Source organism: Colias philodice, chromosome 23 (assembly GCF_061535455.1).
Source record: "Colias philodice isolate Cphi_HAF_F1 chromosome 23, ilColPhil1 Martin Lab GWU primary, whole genome shotgun sequence".
Taxonomy (NCBI): domain Eukaryota; kingdom Metazoa; phylum Arthropoda; class Insecta; order Lepidoptera; family Pieridae; genus Colias; species Colias philodice.
The window spans coordinates 1295388-1308708 of record NC_143108.1 but is presented as its reverse complement, the minus strand read 5'-3'; the positions used below and the strand labels follow the sequence as shown (position 1 = coordinate 1308708).

Below are 13321 nucleotides of genomic sequence, written 5' to 3'. Positions count from 1 at the left end.
TGTTTAGTGCAAGTGTTTAGTAGGCTGTGTAGTAAAGTGAATAGAAGCGTGTTCTATTTTTTTGCGAGTGGACTGCGAGTATCCACGTCCCGCGCGCCCTCTCTTCCCCCTCACTCGCAGTGTGCCTGCCTAAACACGTCTGGACACGAGTGTTTAGTGTTTAGTGTTTAGCGTAGTATGTAGCGTCGCGAATTGCACCATTGACCTGCACTCCCACTAATCACCTGCACTCGCAGTTGAATTGGAAACTACTCGCACTACACACCTGCACTCGCACTAATCACCTGCACTCACACTAATCAAAGTGTGAACCAGCCATTATGTAGGCCCACGCTACGGTCTACCGTAAAGATATACCTATTTTTTTTAAGTGATAAATCTTGCATAGATACCCATGGCCTCCGGGTAAGGGGCCGTGGGTTATGTCGGATTCCTACCGACCAAAACCCCATGGCTGTGTTCTGTCAAGCCGCATCAATGACAAGAACCGTGTGTTAGTGTATTCTTACACACCTTTACAATAATATTTATAATAATATACATTAAACGTAATTTTTAAATGAAGCTTACACGTCCTTATTACTTATATAAAAATGAATCCCAAAATGTGTTGGTGAATAACTTGAGAACTAAATAACTTGAGAACGGCTGAACCGATTTCGTTAATTCTTTTTTTATTATATTCCTTGAAGTACGAGGATGGTTCTTACGTAGAGAAAACGTAAATATGTACCACGGGCGGACTGCTAGTATAATATATTTTAAAGGTAGAATTCGTCCGTGACCAACGTAAAGATATACCTGCGCAGGTCAACCGATCATACGTAGTTTCAAAAAACTGTACAGGTATATTCTCAGTTCTTACATACGATACCCAATAACGTTTTTTATTAGAATAGACATTAAACATGATAATCAAACTAAAACATATATATTTTAAACATCGTCTTTCACACAAAACAAGGATCCTGAATCTAAATTTCATAAACCAACCCTTAAATCTATTTATTCAAATACCATCCAGTCAAGTAATGTCAAGGTGCATTTTTTGTCTTAAATAATTCAAAGGCTAATCCATATATCTATATCTACGTAAAAATGGAGGACGCTTATATAAGTTTAAATAGGATTTTCCTGTTCGTAGCGCACTTGTTCTATTTTAAAACGTTTATTATACCGGACATTTATTGTGTCCATATTATTTCATATTTGTATTCTTCGTGTGTTATTAATGGTTTTATTCTGAATATCTTTGGTTAATAATGAACCAATGTGGATTTCAATTGAACGTTTTTTATTTTCTATAACAATGACGGTTAACCTAGTTAGTAGTATAGTTATTGTGAAAAGCCTAAGTGAAAAGCTTTTTTTATTAAATGTTACCGCAGTTATGGATTTTTCGACCAATTCAAGATATCATTTCAAATTCAAATTCAAATCCTTTATTTGTAATAATATTTACAAATATTATATACTAGAGGTCCGCCCCGGCTTCGCTCGTGGCACATATTTCGCAATAAAAGGTAGCCTATGTCCTTTCTCGGGTATCAAAATATCTCCGTACCAAATTCCATGCAAATTGGTTCAGTAGTTTAGGCGTGATTGAGTAACAGACAGACAGACAGAGTTACTTTCGCATTTATAATATTAGTATGGATTATATTGCCTATTGATTGATATTGAATTGATATTGCCTAATGATAAGTCTAAAATGTTTCGGTATTAACTGTATTATTATTGTTCGATCACAAACACACTAACAAACATTATCATTTATGTCGTTTTGTTATAATAGTTAATGCATTTGAAATAAAGGCCAAGAGACCCTTTTTCATACATTTTCTATATTTACACTTATATTTTAAACAGATTAGTTTATTTGCATTGAATAGGCCCTGAAACTGCTTAAACGATTTCAAAATCTTTCGCCAACAGGAAGCTGATTATTCCTTATTTTCCCTTTTCCTTTCTTTATGTGACTTAGGCTTTATTTTGTTTTCATCCTGGATCAAGCGAAGCCAGGATATTTAAATAAAATATCTATACTAATATTATAAAGATGAAGAGTTTGTTTTTTTGTTTGAACGCGACAATCTCAGGAACTTCTGGTCCGATTTGAAAAATTCTTTCGGTGTTAGATAGCCCATTTATCGAGGAAGGCTATAGGCTATATATCATCACGCTAAGACCAACAGGAGCGGAGCAATGCGGGTAAATACGCAGGGCACAGCTAGTCACGAATTTATTTACGAATCTACATTATTAAAAAAGCTGTCGACATTAATGTAACCTAATAAACATTTTTTTCATTTTCGTGTGGTAAAAAATACACATTATGTAAATTTAATTTTTGGTATACACCCTAAATAAACGGCCTGTAACAACGCAATGAAATTAAAAAATATTAAAATGTAGCTATGAAATAAGGTGAAATTATATTTTTTTACAACATTTTCGAGGTGTTTTAAGGCACGAATTACCCTCTGGCGATTCGGAGTTTAGATGTGCCTTAATTTTTATAATTTAGCTACGTAATAAATTGTAAGCTTGATACGGATTTTATATTTTTTTTTCTCTACCAAACTAGAGATATATGAAATTTTACGTGCATAATAAATATTTGAATTCGCGGCAAATGGACGAATGGTTGAAATTTTAATATACATATTTATAAACAGTATGTTTCTAAGCTATATACATGAATAATATTGCTTTTATCGACATGATCACAGTTAATATTAAATCGAAATTCTAGAAATAATATTATGTTAATTTTTAAGAAGCATTTTCTAAATAAGAGACATCATGAACCACTCGCAGAAAAATGTTAGAAAGCTTCAAAATACTCTCAAACAGAAATTTATTTTCAACATAATATTAGGCCGCCAATTTGTACGGTGAAGATTCATTTTGTATGTTATTGTATTTTTATATCTGTGCATTGTACAATAAAGTGTTTATTACTATTACTAGCGGTCCGCCCCGGCTTCGCCCGTGGTACATGTTTACGTTTTCTCTACATAAGAACCATCCTCGTACTTCCAGGAATATAATAAAAAAAGAATTATCGAAATCGGTTCAGCCGTTCTCGAGTTATGCGCTTACCGACACATTTTGCGATTCATTTTTATATATAAGATTATTACAATTGTTATCTACATTCATGAAAATTTATGTTGTTCCAGATAAACCACGATCGTCAAAAATGAAGACCATATAACCGAAAATGTGTAAACGGATCGTCGAAACAAAAACAGAAAGAGTGAGAAAGAAAAAGAGAACCATTGCTGATTTCTGATTGGTGGAGAATATAATTATGGTGGCGATTCAGGTCTTCGATATTCAGGCAGAGGCTACCGTGACAAACGTTAAGCGTGAGAGATAAAGGTATAAAATTGTTTTTATATGTTGGTACAACCGCCATTGGTATTGTCGAATTTTACGCTTAGCAACATCTTTAGTGAATCATTTTTATTATATAAAATAGCTTACCGCACGCGGTTTCGCCCGCTTATAAACCATAAGCTTATTGCACGCCTCATAAGCGAAGCGTTGAGGTGGGTACTACTGTCACTTCGCGCAAAACATCTGATTTTTCAAACTTAAAATGTCTTTATGTATCATACATTGCACTTGTAAGATAATACATACACACACATATTAAGAAAAAACACTATTTTTAATTTTAACATTCATGATATTTTTGATGTCATTTTTGTTATTTAAACTAGTTAAAAAACAGTTTAAAAAAGTTCTGTCTTGGACGTCCGTGTGTCTGTATGTGCGGAGGATTTTCTTGTTAACACGATAGCGACCGAAATACTTTACTAATCGAGTCTTTTTTTTTCTCTTACGCTTGAGTATGCTAAGGAATGAACCCTTTCATTTTTCAGGGTCTGATTCGATGTGGTTTAATTGTTATTAAATAAACAAAAATAATAATTAATAAATAATTATTAAAAAAAATTATGAGGCGTGCACTTTTGGATTTTCCAAACTATTTAGCATATTTAGGTACATCTGTATGTACCTAAATATGATATTTACAGATGCTAGGTGGCAGTTAATACAGTTTTAGGTTGTCTTTTCTTAATGCTGCAACGTAGCAATAGATAAAATTGTTTAGAAAAAAGATATAATAATTACCGGAAAGTAAAATACCTTTTACAACGCTAAGCTAGTTCATAAATATATTAATATTGCGTATATCAAAACGTCTAACGTCTCGTATCATCAAATCGTATGTATATTTAAGTTCAATGTTAAATGCAAATATTATAAACTGATTAGTTCGAAATTCACATAATATTTCAGTAACAATCGTCCAAATGAATACGGTTTAATGTACTGACAACATTCAGTTTAATTAATAATATGTAATTATTCTATATTGGGTACAATCTTCTTATATATAAAATTCTCGTGTCACAATGTTAGTCTGCATACTCCTCCGAAACGGGTGGACCGATTCTCATGAAATTATCTGTGCATATCGGGTAAGTCTGAGAATCGGCCAACATCTATTTTTCATATGTACCACGGGCGAAGCCGGGGAGGACCGCTAGTATAACATTACAATTGTCATACAGTTATTAAACGAAATACTGAAACAACTGAACTTACTTTATGAATTCTTTAATAAGTTCATTTACCTACTCGAAAAGTTTAAAATATGTTGTAGCTATAGGATTTTTTTTGAAATATTTTATACCAATTTTCTCAAATTTATTTATCTGGGCAAATACCTATCGGAACATAATAATTATACCTTGATGAAATTATCTTACTCAAACAAAATGAAAATACTTCGCCTATGATAAACTGAATTTTGAATTTTACATTTTTTTACAGAATCAGATCTCTAAAATATAAATTGTGTGGAAACCTGTTACGTTAAATTGAGCTATATTCATGCTGTTAGTGTTTTTGTGTGGACATAACCATAAATAATAATGAAAAAGTCCATCAAAAATGTTGTTTTCTGTCCACTTTCATTAAATGCATGTCACTTGCGTACACATGTTGCAAATGAACATGAATATTTCAATTACAAAGACAGTAAATAAACACAAAGAAATATATTTTTTAATTTTTTTAAATAAAATTTATACCAAGGAAACGAGATAACTGATGAGTTTCTTTCTGCGCGCGGCTTTGCCCTTCAAAAAAACCCGCATTGTTCCCGTTCCCGTGGGATACCCGGGATACAACCTATCCTATGGCATTTCCCAGCTCTCAAGCTGTTTCTGTAACAAAGCCTGAAGAGGAGACAGACACACAGACTTTTGCATTTATAACATTAGTTACGATAGTAATAATCGCTAATTTACAGTTAATATAATTAGGTACTCTGACTTCATTATTTTAAACAATCTCCAATCTCTACTAATATTATAAAGCTGAAGAGTTTGTTTGTTTGAACGCTCTAATCTCAGGAACAACTGGTCCGATTTGAAAAATTCTTTCAGCATTAGATAGCCCATTTATCGAGGAAGACTATATATAATCACGCTAAGACCAACAGGAGCGAAGTACTGCGAGTAAAACCGCGGTGCACAGCTAGTCTATAATAAGGGTATTATTATAAATATATTTTTCCCAGGCTATACCATATGGATCAAGTAAACGTAACACGCAATGTGACCAACGGGACGTCAAGGGACGAAGAATGGACGGACTCCGTGCTGTTCAAGATAAGGACCGCGGTGCTGCTTCTCATCGTGATCATGGCGGTGCTGGGCAACCTGCTCGTTATTGTCAGTGTTATGAGGCACAGGTTGGTTTGATATTTTTGGTTTAATGACATTCAAATGCTTTATAAATATTTTATAAAGAATACAAAAAATTGGCAAAGGGTCACGAGTGGCTAAGTTGGTCAGGCATCTGCCCCGGATTGGCGTGAAGGGATGCGGGTTCGTGTCCCGCCTCGTGATCGAATTATTTTCCATTCTTTATAAATTTATAGGTATGTTTGAGATTATATTTAATAGCTTAGAAGAATAGACAGCTTTGATAATTGATGACGGTGGTTAAGACGTGTCACCATGGTAGGAAAGACGTTGGTCAAAATATATGTAAGATGTTATAACTGTTTATAGGATCTCAATATTTAATTTATGAGTATTTAAACTTTATAATTCGTTGAAATTCATAAAAGTTTTCAATAATAGCTATGCATTATTAATTGAGTTATTTAATATACATTGCAACAAAATAAAGCATAAATTATTTTCCTAAATTGCTGAAATTACGTTACTCGGATGATATTGTTTATCTTTTCATATTGATGTTTATAAATATGGTAACTCACTCACTTCACGGCGAAAAAGATTTTATCGATTTACCTTTTAAATTGGCTGAGTCATAATATAAATTCGTGTCCATATAATATGATAGTCATCCCTAGAAAACATGGTGCAAAATGTTCTAATCTTACTAGTTTTCCTTGCGTCAGTGTATCAGTTATTAAGTCAATTTTTATCGATGTAGATTCAAGTTTGCAACAACAAAGTCCGTACACCTGTCTGTCCTTATGTATGTTGAGGTAAAACCACGCAACGTATTTTGATGCGATTTTAGTAGTTCTCGAGGAAGGAATCGTACATACCTAATGTTAAGTTTTGGACGTAGCGGGCAAAACCACGGGAAGATAGCTAGTAGTGACGATAAATTAAAGTCCGTAATACAATACCTAGAGAGGTCAATTGCGGTGAACACTGTCATCATAGTTAATGTGTGCGTCAATAGCATTTGGTATCAGATCCTGTTTCTGATTTTGTGGTCAATGATCAAACATTTGTATTCTATGAGAGACAATGCATATAATCAGCATAATACAAAAGAATTGATGTCACTTTTATTAACTGTGTTACATAAACATGTATTATTGAAACTTAGTTGTTCTAGTCATCAATATACAAATTTTATCTCCTTATAGATTCCAAAACGATCTGAGTCTCTCAGTTCCTGCCATTTTAATCAGGCCGACCTTTTTGTATTTTTATATTTTGAAATCTTACGCGTAAAATTGTAATATTTTCCTAATAGGTTTTGTCTTAAGCTACTTTTATTGTAAAAAATACGTGCTCTACATCACTACATAGTATAAAACAAAGTCGCTCTAGCTATCTGTCCGTCCCTATAAACCTATGTTTAAATCTTTAGAACGACGCAACAGATTTTGATACAGTTTTTTTTAATAGAGAGAGTGGTTCTCGAGGAAGATTTTAGAATGTCATTTGTTAAGTTTTAGACAAAGCGGACGAAGCCGCGGGTGGAAAGCTACATATAAACTCGTCAAATACGATTTCAATTATTTAAAAAGTTTAGATCGTAATTGAAATCGAACTAGTGCCACTTTACAAATTTGAGCAAGGAAATAGTAGGGTAGCATATACTTATTACGTCTTTGATCTACGTAGATTCTAGAAAGTTTTAGTCTCAAACAGTCAGAAGTTCTGTCTAACCATCCAGTGCATACATCCGGAAACCGGTAACAGTGTCTGATTTCTCAACTAGTATGTCTATTTGAGTATTATACAGATATGATTGTTTGTTGTACTTAATGTTTGTACTTAATGCCTGGGAGGAAAATTGATTAATTTTTTTTTACTATTTAATAAATTTGTTTGTTATTTTATGAATATGTTTCTTCGCATTATTTTATAGTATAGCATTTGCTATAAGCTATTAGCTGCACTGCTAAGCTAAGCTATTTAGCTTCGAAGGTTTTTTAGAAACAAAAAAGGCGGTTTATTTTCAATGCAAAAATAACGAAAGGAATCACGTGTCTTAAATATTATCACTACCTTTATTAAAAGTATCTCAACTGACATTAATATCAATTTATTAACTCAACTAACATTAATAATAATTAATATTAATAAAAATCCACACAATATTTCCAATGCAGCCATAATAAACATAATATTCATACAAACAAGACGTAACTCATTATTATTTATAATTTTAATGACGCGGACGACCGAAATGCCCCGGGGACGTTTTCCTGAATGTCAACAGTCAATTATAATTTTAAAAAATTACTGACTCTACTAAGGTTTTATATTCTTTTAAATATTGACGTCAAACTTAATTGTATTTATTTTAAAGTAAAATACTTAGTAAAATATTATCTTCTGGTGCAAGTGACAATAATTATTATAGCAGGTGTTTTCTTACAAAGCTAATAAATTTATCATGTAAACTACTCAGTTATTTTTTAAGACAAATTAGAAAGAATAAGTATCCAAAACTTGTTCATAATCTTTTACAAACGGTCAGATTTAATTCAAACAATGTGTACTCAAGGATCGATGACACTACAATTTTAACCTGATTTTCTCTTATTAAAAGCGTGTTTATGAAGTGAAATTTCTTTAGGCGCAGAGTTAAATTTCTATACCGTCACGTGATGGAGTAAGACTACGATTTTGGCATCTTTAAATCTTGCCAAAGAAGTTTCACTTCTGACACGTGTGCTCGACACACACGATTTTTTATATATAATTATAGAGAAGGATTATCAACACTTTTTCTTTCCAGGAAACTACGTGTCATCACGAACTACTTCGTCGTGTCCCTGGCGTTCGCTGACATCCTTGTAGCAATGGTGGTGATGCCGTTCAACTTTAGCGTTCAATTCTACAACGAATGGATATTTGGCACAGTTATATGTGATCTATGGAACTCATCTGATGTCTACTTCACGTCTACATCAATTTTGCATCTGTGCTGTATATCTGTGGATAGATATTACGCGATTGTTAAGCCTCTGAAGTATCCTATTAAGATGACGAAAAAGGTGAGCTAGATTCTGTTTTCTTTTAATTATAGAGTATGAAAGTATTAGATGAAAGGGTGAGAGTAGTGTGAAGTCCCATGTCCCCTAGTGGGGTAAGGGGCAGATGCATTATACATCTACCCCTCATGTGATCAGCCTTCTGTGTCCTACCAGACCGACATTTTTTTTTCTTCGTCTCCACCGGGAATCGAACCCAGGACCCCTCGGTGCTACGCTCACGCGTCAACCACTGTACCAAGGAGGCGGTCAGATGAAAGGGTGAGAGGCTTGTTCTTATTTTATAGACAAAATCGAATGCTTAAGTATTAATCTAATCTATAATATTAGAAGTTACATAATATTTGACGATTCAAAAGTGCTTCTAGATGAGTATAATTGAATAAATAAATGTTTGAGTTTGATTTTAACTATGATGTATTAAAAATATACCTAACTAGATTTCCGCCCGCGGCTTCGCCCGCGTTTTCAAAGGAAAACCCGCATAGTTCCCGTTCCCGTGGGATTTTCGGGACAAAACCTATCCTATGTGTTAATCCAAGTTACCCTCTATATGTGTGCTAAATTTCATTGTAATCGGTTCAGTAGTTTTTACGTGAAAGAGTAACAAACATCCATACATCCATACATCCATACATCCATACATTCTTACAAACTTTCGCCTTTATAATAGTATTAAGATTAAGATTAAGATTAAGATAATGTCTACAATGATGTATTAAAAATGCACTCTTCTTATATTGTTTTTTTAATTGATTTATTACTTAATCATTCAAATAAACATCTGCTAGAAATTCTAAAAACATTGAACTCTTAAATTATTACATTTCATGGAATTCAAGTCAATATTAAAAATTGAATTTCTGTATTTTTGTTAACACTCTTTAGCATACAGTTTTGATGTTACTTCAAAGGTTTTCTTCAAAGTAAATCAAAGTCCATTTACCGCAGTTATCAAATTTTACATCAAAAAGCTTTTAACGTGATGATAATTAATATATTTAAGCCATGGGATCAACAGAATATTAAGAGATCTTCAGTTAATTTGATAATGTTTATCTTTTCAAATCTCAAGTTAATGTTAAACCATAACGCTTCGTTTATGCGATTAAGAAAGTTTGTTCTATTCTAAACTTCGCTTTAAATTATCTTTATCGAATTAACAACTTTTTGTTTTTAGCGTATTCCAAGAATTTAAATTGGTTTCATATTTTTGAATAAGCGCCGATTTTTCAATGCTTGGTTAAAATTTATTCGTCCAATAAAGTATTATACGAACATTTTAAAATGTCATCTGGAAACTGACAAATACGGACAATTAGAATATATTTTTGAAATGGTAGTCTAATACGTTATTCGATGAATTAGTTTTAACCAAGGATTGAAAAATCAGCCCTAAGTCTTATAAAAACAAAAACAAATATAAATAAATAAATATAGTTGACTGTTTTCTTCCAAAATATCAAATATCTAGTACAAAGATAACTTTATTTTCCACTAGACTAGAAAGATATTGTTAATCTTTATTATTTTTATCCTCTAATCTAATAAACCAAATACTCAACATATTACCATTTTTACGTGAGAGCAACCTAGAAACTTCACATGTGTATTCAATACAACACAAATAAAGCCCTATATCACTTCCCTAAGGTTCAAAATCAAGCAAACAGGATTATTCAAATTAAAAACGCAATTAAAATTCCCATGCAAAAATTCTAGAACGTTCTCGTATGAATTTCATTTCGTCATGTCTGAAAAAAGTTCTAGAAGTTTCGAGAATTTTACGTAGTTCTTTACAGGAATCGGTTGGCGGATTATACCATTTTTATACGGTTTTTTATACACATATTCTGATTTATGAAAACATGGACATTTTGAACAATAGTCTTTGTAATTCTAGTTAATATAATATGATGTTTCAATGGGTAATTTTTGATAAGGTCTGAATTTTTTTAGCCTGTGTATCGGGCTACCCAATTTATGTATGAATACAAATGAACAAAAGACGTTTTGTAACTCATAACATACAAAATTCTTGTAGGGTCTAATGGGAAGGTAAATGAGCTGACGCGAGTCTCTGTTATTGTCATAAAAATAATGATTTGTGAACAAAGCAAGATAATAATTATGTGGGTTGTATTTTCTAAATGATAATTGCGGCCGTATTCACCATAGACTTTACGCTCTATATTAATAACATGTATGATAATGCTTTTATAAAAATAATTAATACTAATAGGTAGGTGGTAGTTATAATATATATATATATATATATATATATATATATATATATATATATATATTTTTTTTTTAATCTGAGGGTTTTATTTTATTTTACAGGGTTTCTAGTACAATGCAATTTTGTTTGTCTATTTCCAAGCTTTTTCCTTCCGATCTTTGACGTTTATGTTAGGTGATTAACTAAGGCGAAAACAATTTTAAGTGACAATAATCCTGCTTTAATATCAACATTATAAAAGGCTCTAACTAAACATTATTTTTCAGATGGCGTTCGTAATGTTAGCAGCGACCTGGCTGAGCCCTATAACAATATCTTACGCACCAATATTCATGGGCTGGTACACCACCAGCGAATTCATACGGAACCGAGTGCAAAACCAATGCGAGTTCAAAGTCAACAAGCCGTACGCTGTGATATCCAGCTCCATATCCTTCTGGATACCCTGCACCATCATGATATTCACCTACCTCGCTATATTCAAAGAGGCAAACCGCCAAGAAAAAGCGCTGCACGCTAGAGCAGGCAACGCCATGCTAATGCATCGGCATTCCAGAGAAGTAGGTGACAAGAACGGTGCTTTACATATCAACGCAACCACACCAACCAAAGATAGGAATATCCTTAAAATGAAGAGGGAACACAAAGCAGCAAGGACGTTAGGCATCATCATGGGAGCGTTCATCCTCTGCTGGCTGCCGTTCTTCCTCTTCTACGTGTCCACTTCCTTGTGTGACACCTGTGTTTACCCCGAAGTATTGACTGTGATCATGTTCTGGACTGGTTACTTCAATTCAGCATTGAATCCCATCATTTACGCGTACTTCAATCGAGATTTCCGAAATGCTTTCAAGAACACGCTCGCGTGTGCCTTCTGCAGTTTCTGCCGGCGGAATTCGATGGACTCAGATGCGTTAGAGAGATTAGACCGACGCGGTTCAGGTCAGCTGAGAGTGCCAATTCCTTCTAGAAGACAATCCGATCTAGCGTCCCTTTGAGTGTCACCTAACTTTGACGTTTCGACCGTATGACGGGCCTAGTGTTTCAACGAATGATTATTGTGTACTTAGTAGCAGTGATGTAAATATTTTATACTAGTGAATTTAAAAGTGCGAGTTCCTTATGTTTCGAAGTAAATTATTTTTCATATTCTAATGTAGATTTAAGGACGTTAGTGACGATTATAAATTATAGTGATAGTGAATAGATAGATGTAAGTGAATATAAACGAACTCATCTGTAATTTATTGCATACTATTCTCTGTTTTATATCCTTAATCATAAAGCCTAGAATGTTCTTATTCATGTATCACATAGACAATTGTAAATACTGTAGAACGTATAGCTAATGTTAGTGAATGCCCAAAAATAAATGAAGGCCAAAAATTTACATCAAAGTTAAGATCAAATAAAGATACGTAAGCTAGTTTAGTATTGTAATTTAGTGAAGAAAATAAGCAATAAGTAGATAAATAGAATCTAGAAGACTATAGAATAAAAGAACTGAGATTTGCAAACTCTTGTAGTAAATCAAATAGCTAACATTGTAGTATCGAAGTACATCTAAGTAGAAATTATTTCAGAACAGTATTGCTTGTAACTGGAACGTTACAAGCTGTAAACAATCTCGACATCTAGTCTATAGCCGAAGGCGCTTTGTATATAACCATTATCGATAATGTATGTACGTAATATTTAGATTTATCGTTATTATAGGAAGATACGATAATATGGGGACACAACGCTTCAATAGAAAGGTTTTAAAAATAATTGATGTACTATTAACTTTATCAGATTCCTTAGGTTTTGGTGTTTGGTGTCGTGTTAATCGAGTAATGTATTATTGTTATATTTAAATTACTAACTTATACGGTTTTATGTTTGATGATGGTGAAATTGTTTGACTCGATCTACATAGTATGAAACTACACTTATTTAAGAATGAAAATAAGTATAAAAATATTGTTAAAACCTCAGTGAGTCTATTGAATAACGAACTAATAAATAACTAACTATATTACGATGATAATTTGATTGAAGAAGGCAAAATATCTGCTACGAAAAGAAATCAACATAATATAAATGTACAACAATATTCAATACCTTCTAGCTTGAAAAAAATAACTCCTTTGAAGGCAGAAAGAAAATCTATGACGTCATAATTCTCTAGTACGTCTAGACTTCATCCGATTCACAATTTCACTATCGGCAAATATAAATACCAATGTTTAACCTAAATTCTCGTAATTCTGTCTGTCGATGTCCATAATCACTTCGCT

General features: G+C 32.8%; 1 protein-coding gene across 1 annotated transcript in view; it reads left to right on the top strand.

The window, feature by feature from the left end:
- Positions 1-12216, top strand: part of LOC149477866 (octopamine receptor beta-2R) — a 50516-nt gene extending 38300 nt beyond the window's left edge. The window contains exons 2-5 of the mRNA XM_089709788.1: positions 3186-3387; positions 5603-5776; positions 8545-8803; positions 11309-12216. Coding sequence (XP_089565914.1) covers positions 5613-5776; positions 8545-8803; positions 11309-12040 — 1155 coding nt within the window. The 5' untranslated portion in view covers positions 3186-3387; positions 5603-5612 and the 3' untranslated portion in view covers positions 12041-12216. The remainder of the gene's footprint in view (positions 1-3185; positions 3388-5602; positions 5777-8544; positions 8804-11308) is intronic.
- Positions 12217-13321: the final 1105 nt, after the last annotated feature.